Source organism: Eschrichtius robustus, chromosome 8, assembly GCF_028021215.1.
Source record: "Eschrichtius robustus isolate mEscRob2 chromosome 8, mEscRob2.pri, whole genome shotgun sequence".
Classification (NCBI taxonomy): Eukaryota; Metazoa; Chordata; class Mammalia; order Artiodactyla; family Eschrichtiidae; genus Eschrichtius; species Eschrichtius robustus.
This window is the reverse complement of record NC_090831.1, coordinates 129,015,513-129,033,403: the sequence shown is the minus strand read 5'-3', so window position 1 is coordinate 129,033,403 and position 17,891 is coordinate 129,015,513. Positions and strand designations below refer to the sequence as shown.

General features: G+C 53.8%; 1 protein-coding gene across 2 annotated transcripts; it reads right to left on the bottom strand.

Annotated features, from left to right (window-relative positions):
- Positions 1 to 759: 759 nt before the first annotated feature.
- NOM1 (nucleolar protein with MIF4G domain 1) lies at positions 760 to 16,948 on the bottom strand. Of its 2 annotated transcripts, none has more exons than XM_068549766.1 (11): positions 15,954 to 16,948; positions 14,306 to 14,433; positions 13,422 to 13,617; positions 8,898 to 9,221; positions 7,176 to 7,286; positions 6,280 to 6,447; positions 5,573 to 5,694; positions 4,636 to 4,768; positions 4,036 to 4,167; positions 2,085 to 2,194; positions 760 to 1,768 (listed from the first exon to the last, which is right to left on the bottom strand). In XM_068549766.1, the coding sequence occupies exons 1-11, from the start codon at positions 16,893 to 16,895 to the stop codon at positions 1,594 to 1,596; spliced, it is 2,541 nt and encodes an 846-aa protein (XP_068405867.1). In that variant the 5' UTR covers positions 16,896 to 16,948; the 3' UTR covers positions 760 to 1,593. The 2 variants fall into 2 exon arrangements, with proteins under 2 accessions (XP_068405867.1, XP_068405869.1); XM_068549768.1 differs by having other exon boundaries at positions 14,306 to 14,430.
- Between the last annotated feature and the right edge of the window lie 943 nt (positions 16,949 to 17,891).

Here is a 17,891-nt window from a genome sequence, read left to right as displayed (position 1 = left end):
CCCATCCCGACGTCACGTCCTTTTTGCAAAGCTCTCCGTCCCTGAGCGCTGGGAATAGCTGGCTGTCTACATTACTCTTTGGTGCACTTTGACTACAGGACCTGTCCTGTCAAACTTAAATGATGGTCTTGAACCCTTCAAGCTGTCCCAGGGCTCAACTCCACGTGTGGCACCAAGGAGGCACCCAGCAAACGTTGACTGCGACCAAGTCCCAACCCTTACTCGGGTCCTCCTCAAGAGAGGCTTTGAGCTGACGTAACTCAAGAGACACCACAGCCTGAGCACACACACAGTCACACACACAACTGGGAAAGCTGAAACTGAATGACACACGGGCTGAGCGCCAAGAGCAAATGTCGGGTGCTGAATCCGCCCCACCAAGTAACACCTGAGGGGACACACAGCACCCTGCTGTGACATCTCGGCCGGGATGCTGTCTGTGCCCACCGGTCAGCAGCCCTGTGCCCAGAGCTCTCGGTGACCGATGCCACTGCCACCCAGGCCCAGAACCCAGGCTCTGGTCACGGTCAACAAGCAGGGCCTTCCCTCCATCCCGTCTGGCTCTTCCCGCTAATCCAGGGGCACCTCACCAGTGAAGTAAACCAACAGAAGCAGTGTCACTGCTTTACACTAAGGCCTATTTTTTTTTTTTTTTTTTTTTTACAAAAGAGGCAGAAGTGATTTGAATTAGGTTAATTATTTTCATGAAAAGACATTGGAACGTTTTAGACCTCTGAAGAATGCGTTCTGCATTATGAATGCTTTATGAAAATTGTTTATTTTGCAATAATTCAAAACTTAAGGAAAAACTGTAAAAATATACTTCATGTGTATAAACTTCACCCAACAATGCACATTTTGCTTCATCTGCTTTCTCTCTGTCCATGAGCAGAGGAAGGGAGGGAGAGAGCTGCTATATCTTAGGTGCATCCTGAACATTCATCCCTCGCAGGCGGTCTGTCCTGTGCGTGTTTATACCCCGAGAACACCGCTCAGCAGGCGGCACCTGCTGTGTCCAGTGTCTGTCCGGTGACTTCAAAGTTGTTCCGGAAGGTGCATCACACCTGGACTCGATGGGTGTAAGTGACAGACACTCGCGGGGAAGGAAGATGTCCTTTCCCACGTCAGAACTTCAGGTGAGGAACCAGGATCGCCCCCCTGCTGTGCTGCACCCACACCTGCAAGGCTTGAGTCAACTGCTGACTCTTCCAGAACACGTGCCTGCCAAGTACTTGAAATAATCAATCAAACCTCAGGAATGTTTAACTGACGGTTTCTGAACTTTTAACCAATACATAAAAGATAAATAAAAACGCCATCCGTTTCTTCATAACTGCACACCCTCTAGAGGCTTACTTCGTCTATTAGAAAATTAGGCATTGGCACACCCCCTCCGCAGCCTCATTGCTGCCCGGGGCCCGCCCCTCCCTCCCTCTCCCCCGCCTCCTAGAGATATAAATATCGGTATTTGAAGACGGTTCAAAACACAAATACCGTAAAACCTTGGACCGAAATAGAATATTTTAAACACGACAGACTGTGCTGCGGCCCCACATCGCAGGCGAATGAGCACCCCTTGGCCCCCAGCCCCGGCTACGGCCTCAGGGACGCCCTCCCCTGCAGGGCCCCGGCGCAGAGCTCGGCTCTCTCCCGCAGCGCGCTGGCCTCCTCGGCGCCCCCGTGGGCCTGCCCGCCCTTCAGCAGGAAGTGGCTGATGAAGAGCTTCAGGCCCTCCCGCAGCAGACCCAGCGCGGGGCTGTCGGACACCCTGAGGAGGAAGGGACACGCGTCAGTGACCAGCCGGCCCCCGTCTCAGCCCTAGGGACCCCGAAGCGGGGGACGTACCTAGCTTCCATCTGGCCAGAATTCTCAAGTAAGAACTTAATATGCTATCTGTCAGAAATCATTTTCTGTTTGCTATTAGGCAAGTCTCATGTTCCCCAAATTCATGTTCAGGATATTATTAAAATTAAAACTGAAAAGCTACATGTAGGTAAAACAAACTTGCTTTTATAAAACAACACAGGTGAAAACAATTTCTCTCCTCTTTTCCACATGTTTTGTCGAAAGAGCGGGGAACAAACCTTGCAAAAATTAAACCAAGGTCTTCAACTTCCGTTTCCATCAGCAGCATATGTAACACTTTTCGTAAAAAGTGGACTCTGGGTTTGTCCAATTCACTGAATTCAACGACCTAATAGAGTCCGGATAAAAAATAGTTAAGTTACACTGTTGAGCCAACTTTGCAGTGACTTCTGACTATAGTTTGAGTAAAAAACTACTGCTCCCCTTGCCCCTTAACTAAGGCTATTTCCAGTTTTATAAAATGAACAGCTGTCAGCAAGGACGCGGGGCCCTGGGACCGCTCGTGCACTGCTGCAGGGCGAGCACACCACTGGCGAGAGCAACTCGGCAGTGCTGAGTCAGGTCCGGGGGCGGATGGGTACCTAGCGAATCAGGAATCTCATTCCTGGAGTTGAAACGATTATCTCCATATCTTAAAGAAACTATCCCCGAATTAAAACCCTACACACACACACACACACACACACACACACACACACACACACACACACACACACACACACACACACACACACACACACACACACACACACACACACACACACACACACACACACACACACACACACACACACACACACACACACACACACACACACACACACACACAGAATTTAGATCCAGAAGAGACTAATTCATATATATAACAATCATAGTATACTTATACAGTGGAATACTGTACAGCAGTAATAAAATCTAAGGACAGAACTGCAGATATCAACATGGATAAATTTCAAGCTTATGCTGAATTAAATAACTGTAAAAGGACATCAAGAGCCTGGTTAACCACAGGCAGACACGGGTGCTGCCTACAGCCAGAGCCCTGTGGGGTACGGAGGGGCCGGGCTGCTTCAAGGCTTCTCCAGGACGGGCTGCATCTGAGGGACACGCCACGTCCTGTTCCATTCTGAGCTCAAACTCAAGTGAACCGAAGGCAAGACTCCCCCCAGCAAGGAGAAGGCACTAGCTCTCCGTGTGTAAATTCTCCCCAGTTCTGGAATGTGGGACGAGGCTCTGGCCCTCATTTTCAGTACAGCAGCCAAAACCCAAGGGCACACCCCTAAGGAACGCGCAGTTAACTCGACAGGCGCTCTGGTGAACAAATACATAAACACAGACAGGAAACCACAGCCGAGCCTGTCCCAAGGGTCAGGAAGCAGAAGGCGAGAGGCCGGGCCCCCAGCTACCCCTGCCCCTCGGCTTCTCTCACAGCCCACACCGTCAGGACCCCCAGGCCCCCGAGGTCCTACTGCCCAGGCCACCTTGACCCTCCTCTCACGTCTAGGCTTCGCTGCCCACCCCGGACCACCTCCAGAGCACGTGCGTTTCGTCGTCTCTGACGAGTCAACGTGGGAACTGGACGGGGGCGAGGCTGCCCCTGGTCTGAAAGATGTGCCACGGCCACGGGAGGGGCGGCAGGAGCCCAGCTTCGGCACAGCTCCCACGTCCCCACTGCTTTCTGACGGGGCAGCGGCCGCCGCGGGGCTCAGGATGGCCCGCACACGCACCGCACGTTCCGAGACTGATTCGTGTAAAGGAGCAAACAACTGCAACGGCGCCTTGAGCTACTAGGCAACTTCACGCTGCGCGCTCACCTGGCGATTTCCTATGATGGTCTGATAATGAGAGTGTTTTTCAGGTGAGTCAGGATCTAAGGAAACGTATATTCTAAGGTACCAAACACACAGAATTACACCTGGCCCCTGAACTCGGCTTTGGACTGTGTAGTCCACTTACATGAGGACTGTTTTCACTAAACACGCACTGCAGGACCACACGCTCCAAAGCTGGTTGAATCCTCACGTGTGGAACCAGGATACGGAGGCCGACTGTAAAGCTACACTCAGACTACGACTGTGCCGGGGCCGGTGCCCCGACCCCACGCGGCTCAAGGCTCAACCTCACGCTATCATCTTCAGTGCTTCAAATCATCCCCCACGTTACACACACCTTCAAAATGGAAAGTGGCAGTGACTTTGTCTTCAACAAGTGGGCCACCAGGTGAACCAAGTTAGAGAAGTTAGTGGCTGGCAGAGTTTCTAAGTCCCGAAATTTGTCCCATATGCTGAACTGGAATGTCATCTAAATAACACAAAGAAAACAAAAAAAAAAAGGTAAAATTCAACAAATTATTAGAATAAATCACTAAAAATACAATCCAAAGGTACTATACTTATTCACTTACTTAAAATATCCTAAAAATCAAGACTTTTTAGAAGCAGCTACACTCTCCTTTCCTATATACAGTCGTTCGAAATAGCTTCACAGTAATTTCTTTCCATTACGGTATTTTCCCTTAAATCAGCAGAAACATTAGAAAAAGATGGTGCAGCATAAACCAGAGGCACTCGCCGGTTACGCGGGTCATGACCCCTCATCTGTGACAGGGAAAGGTGACATGGGGACACGGCTCAGGTTGTGCCCACGCTCTGCACACAGCTCTTGGCCGGGGTGGCCCCTGACTCAGGCCCCGCATCCCAGGAGGGCCGAGCCAGCCAGAGTGGTTAGAGGGGAGAGTGGGACACAGGCAGCCGGCCTCCCAGCTGTCACCTGAAAGCTCCTCGCGTAGTCACAGAGCTTGCCCGCCAGGAACGCGTAGAAAGGGTTGTACGTTTTCTCTTGAAGACAGCAGTCTACGAGGACGTGGACGATTTCTCTCTCCTGCTGATCCTTAAGCCCCAGCCTGTAAGACAGGAATAGCGAGGACTAAACCTTCAATTCGCCAAATTTTAACAGCTTCAAGGCAGAAATCTTTGAGGGGAACACATCCTGTCTGGCAGTTGGGTTAAGAGGGCCGAGTAGACAGGGTCGGGGAGCAGGACTGGAGATCGAGGCCTGGCCCCAGCCTCTGGCCTCAGGCTTTCCAACAACGTGGCAGGAGGAGGGGACCCCAGGCTCTACAAAGGCCTGTCGCTGGTGACCGACCGACAACAAACAGGGCCTCAGCTGCGGGCCTTTTTTTTTTTTTTTTTCTAAAACGTACGGTCTGGTTTCCACGCAGTAAAAGCCATCCTTTTAGTGCATAGTGTTGACTTTGGACAAGCATCCGTAGTCCTGCAACATTTCCCCTGCATTTCCTTCTGAATTTGAAGCAAATAAAGGAAAATTAATTATTAGACTTTTTAGATGTACTTTGTACACAGATGCTTTTCAATCTCATTACAACTAATTATAGAAGTTGTAATATAATCACAACTAAATTAAACAGGAAGTTTAATTTAGATGTAATCGGAAAGACAACTTTAACAGGAAGGTTTTAAGCAACTCATGACAAACAACAGCCACCGGGAACTGTCAGGTGGTCACCTGATTTTTTCCAATCAAAACAGATCATAAACCGTCCTAATCTGGAGCTACCAGCGGTCAGTTAGCAGGAGCTGGACTGCAGCCCGTGGCACGGGGCAGCGTGTGGGAAGGGGCACGGCCCCGGCCTCCACGACGTGGCACCCAACTCAATAACGGAGCAGAGGCTCGCACACAGGCTTACTTCAGGAGCTTCTCGAATGCATCCAGAAAGTCTTCACTAGTCATAACTGTACAAAATATGTTTCTCCTGATGTCGGTGTTCATTCTCTGCTTTCGGGCAAGCTCCAGTATCTTCGAGCTAACCTGGAAAGAGGGACGACCAGGTGTAGATCATACAGACGTTTCAGTGAAAGTTGTTCTTTGGTTTAGCGTGGTTACTAAGTTTCTAAGAAGTAGTATGTGTAATTCTGTGGCTTGACCCAAGGCTAACTGTAAGGTATGCGTAAATGCATGTATGTAAACGCGGAACCTTTATTCTTGAGCAAACCCCCCGGCGCCCCCACAAAGGAAAAATAGCAAGAGGCAAAGCAAGCCCGCGAGGAGAAAACCGCTCGATATGGGAGGCTTTGTGGGAGCAGAGGGTTGGCCAGTCCAAGCACCAGTGGAATGAAGGCGAGGTTAGCGCTGCGGCCGGGGGGCGGGGGGCCAGGACGGCCAGGAGGGCGGGGAGGCCAGGATGACTGGGTGATCGCCCTGCATTCCCCTCGCTCCACTCAACGTTTAAGTCCCTTTCCTAACATTTTGAGACTTTAAAAGGAAATAACAGAAATGGAATTAAATGATATCACAAAGCAGTAGCCATTTCTATAAGGTCTTCAAATAAACCCAGGGAAAGCCGCGTGGGGACACAGGTCACACGCTTGGCGGTGGCGAGCACGGGCCGCGTACCGTCCCCGTGAGCTGCTTCTGCGGGGTCTTCTGCTGACCGCTGTCGATCATCGGGGCGCCACTCCACGCGGACCCCACGATCCACCAGCGCCCGGTCCGCTCGGCGTTCAGGACGCTGTCCCAGGAGACGCGGAGCTGAGTCTCTGTCCCTGAGCCAGCGCCGCGCAGCTGATTGAGAAAACAGCAGCCGGTGGAGGCCGCGGCAGCTCAGAGCCTGGGCAACAGCGACCCCGGCTCTTCCCAGCGTGGATAACAGCGTTTCTGGTGCGTGAAAGCTGTGATGGGTCACTGACAGCTGGGACAGTTAACCGGTTAGGAATAATGCCAAAGTTCGAGGTAAACTCTCAGTGTGTGTGTTTGGGCTTTGTGGGTCTATCACCCAAAACACTTGTCTTAGAACAGCTGTCGCGGGCGGGGGTGGGCAGAGAGGCTCAGACTCGGGCAGGAGGCGCGCCCCCACGGGCCGGCAGTGAGGACTCCACCAGCAGGGGCCGGGGGTCTGCCGGAGGAGGCCACTCTGGGTCTGACTGGTGCCTGGGCCGAAGGACTCGCCTGAGGGGCCCCACGCTGAGAAGCTCTGGGGAGCTTAAAAAGACGAGCTCCCACTCCCCAGGCTGGCCTCCCTGGTCCTGGCGGGACCCCGGCCCGGGCCCTGTTCCAAAGTGATCAGAGGGTCCTCCCGCGATTCTCCGGCGCGGCCGAGGGCGGAGGGCTCAGCGTGGGATACACGCAGCTCACAGGGAGGATCGCCCCACAGAAACGTGCAGTTGCCTTTCACGTCTGGGAACCCCCGCTAACCAGGCGGGCACCTGACCTGCGGCTCCACCGCCCTCCGGAACTTCACGGGGGTTGGCGCAGACCCAGCAGCGCAGGCGGCCGGGAAGGAGGGTGCCTACCAGGGCTCTCTGCAGCTTCCGCAGCCTCTCCAGGGGCTCGGGGTCGTAGCCCGGGATCTTCCGCATGTCGTTGTTCTTCAGGGCCAGCAGCGTCTCCAGCATGAAGCGAACCTGGAGACAGACGGGAAAAGCCATCATCTCAAATGCCGGGAACCAACAACGCTTCACCGTGGGGAGAAAGACACCGCCTCTGCGCACGTGGTCACCGCCGCCGAGGACGGGGCAGGGGCGCCTCTGGGAGAGGTGGCACCGACCTCAGCAGCCGCCCAGGGCTCCCCCGCCCCGCGGGCCAAGAACACGCCCGGGCCGCGCGCCCTTCCGCCCCCACCAGCCCCCGGTCTCAGTCGCCCTCCTTCCCCACCGCGTCTGCAACCTCTTCCCACTCCTGGCCTTTTTGCTTTTCTAACTTTTAAACTGGAAATGACATCGTACTTAAGAGAAGACTTTCAAGAACAGCACAAAGACTTCCCACAGAGCCTGTCTGAGATTCCCCCCCAACGTTCACTTCAGCTGAGACATAACTCACACAGCAAGCGCCCACGGAGCACACTGGGGGCTGTGCAGCCGTCACCACGACCAGCTTTAGGCCGTTTCCATCAGCGCTCAAGGACTCCAAACCCACCCAGTCACTCCCCAGCCCAGCTCCTCCAGCTTCAGGCCAGCTCGAGCCAAATGCCTGTGTCTGCCGTGTCTGTGTTTTAAACGGGACCCCTGAGCATTCAACACGGGGACAGGGTCTTCGCTGGGACCCTCCCCCACGATCTTCCTCTCCCACCTGGAGCCGCCCCCCCCCCGCCACCCACCACCACTTACACAGCAACTCCACCACCACCTCCGCGGCCCCCAGGACCCTCAGCGGGCTCGGCCTACACCTCCCTCCTCACAGCTAACCCGAGCCCTCACCTCAGCATCTCAAAAATGGGCCAGTCTTCCTGTCCAGTGTGTGTCTCCTGAACAAACTACTGCCCACCTGCAGGCCCAAGCTGGTACCTGGGGTGACCTCTGACCCCTCCCTCTCTCTCCTTCCCCCCACCAAGTCTGGCCACTTCTACGTCCTAAACCCACGTCCACTGCAACTCTGCTGATCATCGCCCCAACCCCTGAGGTGGCTTCTCTCTCTTTCCTATGCTGTAGCCAAAGTGACCTCAGCCCGAAAACCCACTCTGAGCCCTTCACGTGCCTCTGGGATAAAATCCCAGTTCCCTGCGAGGTTTACGAAGCCCCGAGGCCGGCCCCTGCCCTGCGCCCCTGATGCCTCCCCACAGGGACGCTTTCCTCTTTCCTCAAATGAGCCCTCGCCCGCCCAGGGGTTCCCATGACTCTCCCGTGCCCCTCAGTCTGCAGGCCAGCAAACGAGGTGGCCACCATGAGCCCCACTTTCCAGACGGGGAAACCGAGGCCTGGAAGCCTTGGTCCCTTCACTGCCGAGTGGAAGAGCCAGAAGGCCAGGCGGGCTGACCCCCTCGCCCCTCCCCCCAGGCCTTCCCAGTAAACCTCTTCTGAATGGCTGAATGTTAAATAGATCGATTCTTAAATTCACAACAGTAAAGACACAAGGTTCGCTCACACCTTGAAGATGAAGCCACAAAACCAGATGAGGCAGAAGATAACAGGGGTCATTAGGAGACGAAACGCAATATTTACCCCAGGTACTCATGTTTAAGTTCTGGTCAGTGTGAGCGTTTAGGCAGTTAGGAAGCAGGTCAGGTGACGCGCTCGTACCCTGCTCTGGTCCCGGAACTTGCCGCCTGCCCCGCTGGCTTTGGCCTGGGCCTCAGTGATCAGTTCCTTGAGCGACAAAGCATCATCTTTTCTCAAGGAAAAGCCCACGTTTCTCAGCATTAACAGGATCAGTTCGATATCTTTTTCTGTGAAAGTTCCAATAAGTTTTCTCAAAATATCAAAGATGAGGAGAGACTGCACCACGTGGAAGTTATATAAATGGGCGATGATGGCGAACAGGTTGTCACACTCTTTCCCGTCACATCCGCTTTTATAGACGTCAGCAAACTTCCTCACCACAGCCTCCAGAAAGTGCGCACCGACCTGGATGAAAAACAGAAAAAACATTACTGCAAACGTGTAAGAATCAAGTTAGCAAGTCACTCTCAGGGGTCCTTCTTCTTTTAACTTCAACGTTATGTTGAAAGAATTAGTACTTTTAAAATGAACACATAAAATGTACATGTGGCAGGCTACGAACTCCAGCAGGGCAAAACCTCTAAAAACACGAGTCTGAGTGCTCAGTGCTTTACAGAGGAAAACACCACACCACACACGACGCAGAGCAGGGTGCCCAGCGCCCACCTTCCCTCGAAGTGCACCTTCCTGTCCTTAAAATCAACGAGGTGCTGTTTCTGGCCAGCAGCCATTCTGGTTCCTTGGAAAAATGAAATCGTTAAGAATGTTAAGGACACATCCGTATCTCTAAAAATGCACCACTAGGGCTTCCCTGGTGGCGCAGTGGTTGAGAATCTGCCTGCCAATGCAGGGGACACGGGTTCGAGCCCTGGTCTGGGAAGATCCCACATGCCGCGGAGCAACTAGGCCCGTGAGCCACAACTACTGAGCCTGCGCGTCTGGAGCCTGTGCTCTGCAACAAGAGAGGCCACGATAGTGAGAGCCCCGCGCACTGCGATGAAGAGCGGCCCCCGCTTGCCACAACTAGAGAAAGCCCTCGCACAGAAACGAAGACCCAACACAGCCAAAAATAAATATAAAAATAAATAAATAAATAAAAGATTACTATTAAAAAAAAATTAAAAAAAAAAAAAATAATGCACTACTATCTAACACAGCTCACTTCTCCAGCTCGGTTGGGCCTGGAGGGAGAAGACGGGTGTGGGCGCCCAGCGGTGGCGGAGCGATGTTGACTCTCCAGCTGAGACATGGGGACGCGGATCACCGCAGCCGTGCTGGACCCTTGAAGGCGGACTGGGCCCAAGAGTCAGCCAGCGACAGAACTAGAGGGTGTGGCCACTCAGTAGACAGGAAAGATCAACCTTCTGCATAACAGCAGCTGACGAAGCTTCTGACGGGGACGGTTCATCCGGGAGCGGGAGCAGAAGTGCGGGCTGGGTGAAATCATTTTAACCTACGGGGTTCCCCGCCGTCCAGCGGTTAGCGCTCCGCACTTCCACCGCAGCGGGCACAGGTTCGAGCCCTGGTCGGGGAACTGAGATCCCGCAAGACACGAGGTTGGGGAAAAAAAAAAAGCCTTATAAAGCCTGAACCGTAGGACACCCTGGCAGGGCTGGTTATAGAAGCAGGTGTGGTAGTTAAAATCCCGGGTGAGGATGAGATCAACCGGACAGGCTGTCGCAGGAAAACATACACATGTCACTGCCAAATCACAACAAAATAAATGCTAGAGGAGTCCAGAGAAAGGCACCAGATCGGCAGGAGGGAAGAGTGACTTCGCAGAGGCAGCTCTGACAGACTGGATGTGTTCTTTAGTTTCTGAAGACCTGAGAATAAACAACTTTAACCTATAAACTCCCAATTCAAGCCTCTTCTCTAAAGATAAACCTGAAGAATACACTCTCCTATCATGACCACTATATTACATTCAAATACAACTTTAAAAAAGAAATTAGAATTCTGCGGACATCAAGAAAAATTCAGGTATAAAACATACTCAGGTATGTTTTCAATCACACAAATGGAATTATTTAATCATATCAAAATCTGTCAAAATTACAGATTCCATTTAATGTCTTCAAAATAAAATATAACAGTATAGCATTTAAAAATAGGAATAACATTCACATTGCTAAAGTTATTTAAACAAATCAATTAATTCTGACTTGGGGATTTTAACACAAATCTGCACAGACCTGAGTTTTGATTTTTCAGCGACTCAGAAGCAATTCAGTAACCGACACCGTGGCTTTGTAACTCACGCTCCTCTTTGCATGGATCCCTGTGAGGATGCTTTTCTCATCACAGGCCTGAGAGAAGTTCAGTGGAACCAGAGTTTGGACAGCTCAGCCTCCTCTGGCACCAGTTTTAGTGGCTGTCGCTAGCTGAAGTCCCCTCGCGACTTGCCCTGGAACGATCACCTCAGCTGTCCCTCACGCTGTTAGTGAAGGTTTAAATGAGAAGTGGGACCCATGATCTCGCGTTTTCAAATGCAGGGGATTCCTGATACTGTGTAGGTGGTCAGGTGTACGGCTTTTTCTGTAACTCAGTGAAACGCCGTCTGTACAGAAACCGTTCTGATTGTCAAGTACTCCGGGACGGTCCAGGAGGACCGGGGGTGCGCTAGGACAGCCTATAATGGCGCTGAATGAATCGCGGCCATCACAGGGCACTAGGAAGGGATCCAGTGATTCCATCACGCTTTGTAATGAAGAGAAGCCCCTAGAAATCAAACAATTACGCCAGAAGAGCGATTCCCTAAACAGCTGGTGCAGCTGAGGAGAGTTTGCTGTTGTTCAGAGGTCTCGGGGCCCACGCCCCCTCCTCTGTCCTCGCCTCCCTGTGCCCAGGAGGTCCCAGAGTTGCCACCTTTCAAAGTTCTCACTGGGACTTCCCTGGTGGTCCAGTGGTTAAGAACCTGCCTTCCAATGGAGGGGATGTGGGTTCAATCCCTGGTCGGGGAACTAAGATCCCATATGCCGTGGGGCAAGTAAGCCCGTGCTCTAGAGCTCCTGCGCCACAACTAGAGAGAAGCCCGCACGCTGCAACGAAGATCCCACGTGCTGCGACTAAGACCCGACCCAGCCAAATAAATAAATAAATAAATAAAAATAAATTTCAATAGAATTTTGACAGAAAGTTCTTACAATATGACCTCGGCTAGAAGAGAAAAGCGTGGCTCAGAGGTTTCTCTAGGGAGGGTGACAAGCCTGCAGCGGGAAGAAAGGCTCCAAGCACGCGAGGCTCACAGGCACTAACTTTACCGAGCACTTCCCACGGGCCAGGCTCCCGCGTACACTCCCTGCCGTGAAACCGCCAGACCAAGCCCCCAGGGGAGGGTGGGGAGGCAGGTCACCAGGTGGCTGGTCTCCCCGCCCAGCACTGCCCTCACTGCTGAGCCTCCAGCAGATGCAAGGAGAAGGCCTTCTAGAAAGTCTGTGCTCTTTAAAGCAAGCCCCAGACAGGCCCACTCTGGAAGACCCCAAATGATTTTCAAGACCATCATTGTGAGCAGGTCCTAGAAAAGTGGGAGGATGTGAAGAGCACAGCGGCAGCGGGGAGGCAAGGCCCCGGGAACCGTCCGCAGCCCGCGATCCGGGGGCAGCACGGCCTCCAGGGGCTTTGCCGCGTTTGCAAAGCGGGGCTAAATAAATACCTGCCCCGCTCATCCTGCTGGGAGTCCCCAGGACTTACACCAGGGGATCAGACTAGCAGTGACACGTTGCTGCCGAGGCCTGTTCTGGGAGGAGGGCAATCAGAAGGCAGAGAAGCTCAACAGCGCCACCAACAGATACTGCCCCGCGCCAAGATCCTAAGGGGTCACCACGTTCTCTGGTAAACAGAAAGGTCACCTGGGAAAATTACACCTCGTCGGCCTACTCACTCACTCACGCCTCCACCTTAGCGTAAAGTCCTGCAACCAGAGCGACTTCCCTCAACAACCCTGCAGGCAGCCACACGGAGGGAGCGGATGCTGACCAGGAAGGTGACGATCTCACTGTGGGAGGTGACAGACGAGGACCCAGGACGAGGTGGGCCCCTGACGCCAACACAAGGGTCCCTGACCAAGGACCAAGAGCACGGGGCGGGCCGGATGGCCCGGGGATGCTATTTCCTCAGCAGCACCTACTGGGTACCAGGCACCGCACAGGAGATGCCTTAGACACGCTGTCCACTGAATCCCGACAAAGGCCCCACTTCACAGACACGGGCAGGTCTGTGGCCCACCCAGGGGGACCAAGGCTCCAAGCCCAGGCACTGTCACGTGTCCCCTCACTTCATGCCCAGTTTTACCTCACATTCCGGTGGCCTCTTGCCCAACACAAAGCCCTGTGCTCTGAACGCCTGAAACAGTCACTGTTACCGTGGGGAACACAGAGTAGATGAAGGCAAGTCCACGATGTCAGTCCAGAGGGACAGGACTAGCAGACAATAAGGCCATGTCAGAAGGGACCAAGCGCAAAAGCAGAAGTTGGCCAACATCACGTAGCTACCGAGTGCGGTTTAGGATGTTACGATACAGACAAGGTGGCCTTGAGCCGTGTCAGCTGATCGCTGACACCAGCAGCACTTGGACAGCTGATGGGTGGAGAGAGGCAGCCCTACCTCGATGCCAACCGTGCAGTGAAGAATGCTGACCAGGAGGACATGCTCCATCACCAGCCTGGCGGGCATGGCCGCGTCCGGGGCGCAGGCGCTCAGGAGGACGCCCGTCAGAGTGTCATTCATGTCCTTCCTGCTGTGGCCCATGTACAGCTCCTCCAGCTGGCCACTGATGGAGGCCAGGTTCGGCTCACTCAGCCTGCAGACAGTTGGAAAGACAGAGCGACAGTGCTGTTTCAAATGAAGAATTATTTTTTTAGGTCAATTAAAAAAAATTGAAAAAGTTATTAATACTTCCAATAGATCCTCTCTTGTGTATGTATTTGACCCACGAACAATTCTTATCCTGTCCCAATAATCCAGTATGTATGTACATAACACAGAATCTTCTGGAATCTTCAAATAACGTTAACTGCTGTCCTTCCAGCTGAAATGCGGCCACAGTAAGGCACACGCAGGATTCCCTTCAAGACCACAGAGACTGTGACGAGGAGACTCCACTGATATCCTTACCCGACCTCCCCGGGCAGAGGCAGGGAACCATCGTTAGCACATCCATATGTACTGTTGGAAAAAAGCCCAACTTTTCCATTTTCTGCTGGCACAAGAATCTTTTATTTCCTAACATGGAGGTAAGGGCTGTGCTGGGTGGGGATGGGAGGAGGTATATGCACTGCAGCTGTGCCAACTCCGAACATCAGATGGCATGTTCAGGAAAACCCCAGGACGCACCAAGAAGAGTGTTTTAATTAAAAAGAAATTAAAAAAAAAAAAAAAAAAAAAAAAAGGCGGCAATGCAGGCTTTGGTTTAATTCCCAGAACCATTCCTGTGTTTTCAGAAAAGAGACAATCTCTTGAAGTGACACAATACACTGTCTCGAGGTTACCTGTTAATCAGACCTTTGACCTGTTTCTTGAGCCTCTCTAGTTCTTCCTTTTTCTGGGCATCCACTGTCTCCTCTTCTCGCCTCACGTGAGGTGGGATGTACTTTCCACCATTTTCACAAAGACTCTGCTTGAAAGGACAGAAATAAATTACCAAAAAAATGTACATTGGCTACACCCCACCTTTCCCCTTGCTACACTCACACTTAGATATTAAATTCCCAAGAACTGGGAGAGGCTGTCACTACTGACTACTGCTGCTTCATGAACATCAGCTATTTCCCGAGTGCCCGCTCCAGTCCTGGACAAGCACGCCATGGCCGGGACGATGGACGTCATTATTTACATTAACATCAACACTACATTTCATCACCTTACTTTTCCCTCTGTAACTCTTCAGACCTGGCTGCGCCCCCCCGCCCCCCTTGTCTACCCGACAGAGCCCTGTATTCTACACTTCTGCCAGCCTCAGTTCACAGTAGGCACGGCAGCACACACACACCTAAATTAAGTGCATCACCAGTTTTGGAGAAAAAGCGGTCCTAAGTAGTTTCAAACCTGTCAAAACCAACATCTAAATTTACATGATAAAATCAAAATCAATCCACTACTCACTATTTCCTAGATTTTCAACTGAGAGGATTACAAGCCGTTACCACCGACCAACACTCCCTGACAAGCCTTTAGGAGACAGACATCTGTAAGGCATGATCCTTGCTGTCGGGCTTTAAGCTGAGCTGGAGAAAGCACATTTTCATACACAGAAACTTAACTCTTGAGACACCCGTTAGTATGTCAATTACACCTCCACAGGCTGTGAAAGAGACTTGGGAACAGTCAAAACTTAAAAGTGCTAAGAGAGGAACCGATAGCACTTGGGCACTGCTCACAGAGTGCCAGGTGCTAAGGCACCAAGGACAGAAACGAAAGACACTTCATATCCTTCAGGAGGGGAAAAGATTCCCAGAGATGTGTGACCTTAACAGATAAACACAAACAGTGAGAAATGGAGGAAAGGCCTTGCAGACAGAAGAAATAATATACTCAGAGGCAGAAGGGTGAAATGGTGAGAAGTGGAGAAGGAAACACAGGCAATGCCGTAAGGCCGCCTTCAAGGTGCGTGTGGAGGTGACGCCGTTTTAAGAGGCAAGGGGCCAGCACGTGAGGCCTCGTCTGCTCTGCTGTGGGTTCTAAACCTGGTCGTCCGTGTGAGACTTTATCCAAGGGAGTCTTGGAGATCAGCTCTGTGCTTTAGAAGGATCCACTCCAGGAGCAGCTGGACAGAAAAAGGACTAGGTGTGGCAGGGGTGACTCAGGGGCGGTGCAGGAGTCCCCAGGGTACACGGGAGGTGGGAACAAAGCATGGCGGAGGGGAGCCAAAGTCAGGTTTGGAGGCTGAGGCAGTGAACCGAGTGAGGATGTGGCCTTAGGACAACGGTGGGAACGGCCGGTAAGTCCCTGGGATAGAAAGGTCTCTAGGGATGTTTTTCTCCCTGTCTCTTTATTGTGGAAATTTAAATAACCCGACAGACCCACACTCAGCTCAAACAATTATCCATACATCAACGGTGTCACTTCTGCCCCATGCTCTGCCCCACCCGTTATTTTGAAGGAAATCCCAGAGGACTCAGGTTGTTCACAATCTAATACCTTATCGTTTGCGTCAACATCCTCCGAGGGATTTTCACTCCTCTCTTCATCTTCGGCAAAACGGACTCTCTTTTTCCTCCCTTCCTCCTTCGCTCTCCCCTCCGCTCCTCCGGCTTCTCGCTGTCCCTCACCTACATCCTGCTGGTCCTCCTCCTCGCTCTGCGCTCCCGCTTCTGCCTCCCGCTCGCCTTCGTCTTCCACATCCTGCTCCTCCCGTTCGTCCTCGGTGTCACTTTCGGGGAGTGTCTGTCCCGCATCCTCCTCCTCCTCCTCACTGCTGCTTTCATACCAGCCACTACTTTTCCCAGAGTCCAGGGCTCCCAGGATGTAGTCGAGCCCATCGCGGGCAAAGCTAGGAGGCACGGAGCTTCCGTCACCCTTCTTTCTGCGCTTGTTCAAGCCGAGGCACCGCTCCAGCTTTCGGATCTCTCGGTCCTCCTCCTCGTTGGCCGCCAGAAGTGCCCGTTTCCGGGCAGCGGCGGCGGCTGCGGGGGCCTTGGTCCTGCCGAGGGGACCCCTGGCCTGGGCCTGGCCGGCCTTGGCCGGGACCGAGGGAGGTCGCAGCCCCTCGGACGGCCGCGAGGCCCGCCGTGGGGATGGCTGGCCGTCCTCCTCCTGCGGCGCCTCCGCCCGGGGGCCGCTCGCTCCCCCGGCTCCGCCGCCGCCCGGGCCCGGGCCCTGCGAGGGGCCGGCCGTCCTCTGGAGCCGGCGCGCCTTCCTCAGGTGCCGCTTCTCCTTCCTCAGCTCCCTGCGGCTTTTCCTCCCGCCCGGGCGCACGCGTCCCTGAGCCCGGGGCCCCTCGCGGCCGCCGGGGGTCTCGCCCTCCGAGGTCGCCTGCACGAACTCCTCCACTGCTAGCTTTAGCCGCTTCAGGGCCCCCTCCCCGCCTCCCCCAGGCCCGCGGCGCGGCCCACGCCCGGCTCGGCGCTTCCCGCGGGCCATGTGCCTCCGGCAGCCACTCGGGACCAGGGCTGCAGCGCTCGTAGACTCGGGTATTTTCCGGGACGCGCCGACGCGCGACTTCCGGTCGGGGCGAGGCTTCCGGGCGGAGAGCGGCGCGCTGCGCGGGGCGGGGCGGCGCCCCCTGCTGGCGGGAGGGCGGCAGCGCAGGGAGCCGCACGGCAGCAAACGGTGCCTGCTCTTAAAAGACTGTAAACTTTAACTTTCGAATGCGCACAAATACATTCTCGTTTAAAAACGAAAACTTTAGAGATTATGGTAAAGAAGGCGCCTAACGACGTGCCACAGTAGTAACCGCGCTTACGGGGTAGGGGTAGGGGTGGATCCTTGCGGACGCGTGTGCGGGTGGAGCGCGGGTGGAGCGCGGGTGGAGCCCTGGGACGACGCGGTGTGTCGCTGCGTGTTGCTCACGGGAAGCTTAGTCCTGAGCTCACTGCTCCTTTCACTCAACCTCAGGCCTCAGGTCCCTCCGCGCTCCGCGTAATGACGCACCTGTCCCTTATTAGGATTGCTGGGATTCCCGGGGATGATGTTCCCTGATTACCGCTCCATGGACAGCCGCCCCCTGGGGTGACTGGTACCCCCCCCCCAGAGTTCAAGTCCGCTGGAATTTGTGGACGTACCCTCGTGTGGAAATAGGGCCTTTGCAGATGCAAAGTTAGGAGGAGGCCTTGCTGGATTGGGCAGGCCCTACATCCAAAGACAGGTGTTCTTAAGAGGGAAATTGGGGCTCACAGCTCACACACAGGTAGAAGGCCATGCGATGTCCGAGGCAGCGATGGCGGAGATGCTCCTCGAGCCCAGGGACTCCAAGGATTGCAGCCACATCAGAAGCTGGAGGAGGCCTGGAGCAGGTCCTGTCCTGCAGCCCTGGGAGGGTCCTGTCCTGCAGCCCTGGGAGGGACCCACCCAGAGGGACCCACCCCAGGGACCCACCCCGCCTACACCTTGATTTCCGACTTTCAGCCTCAGGACGGA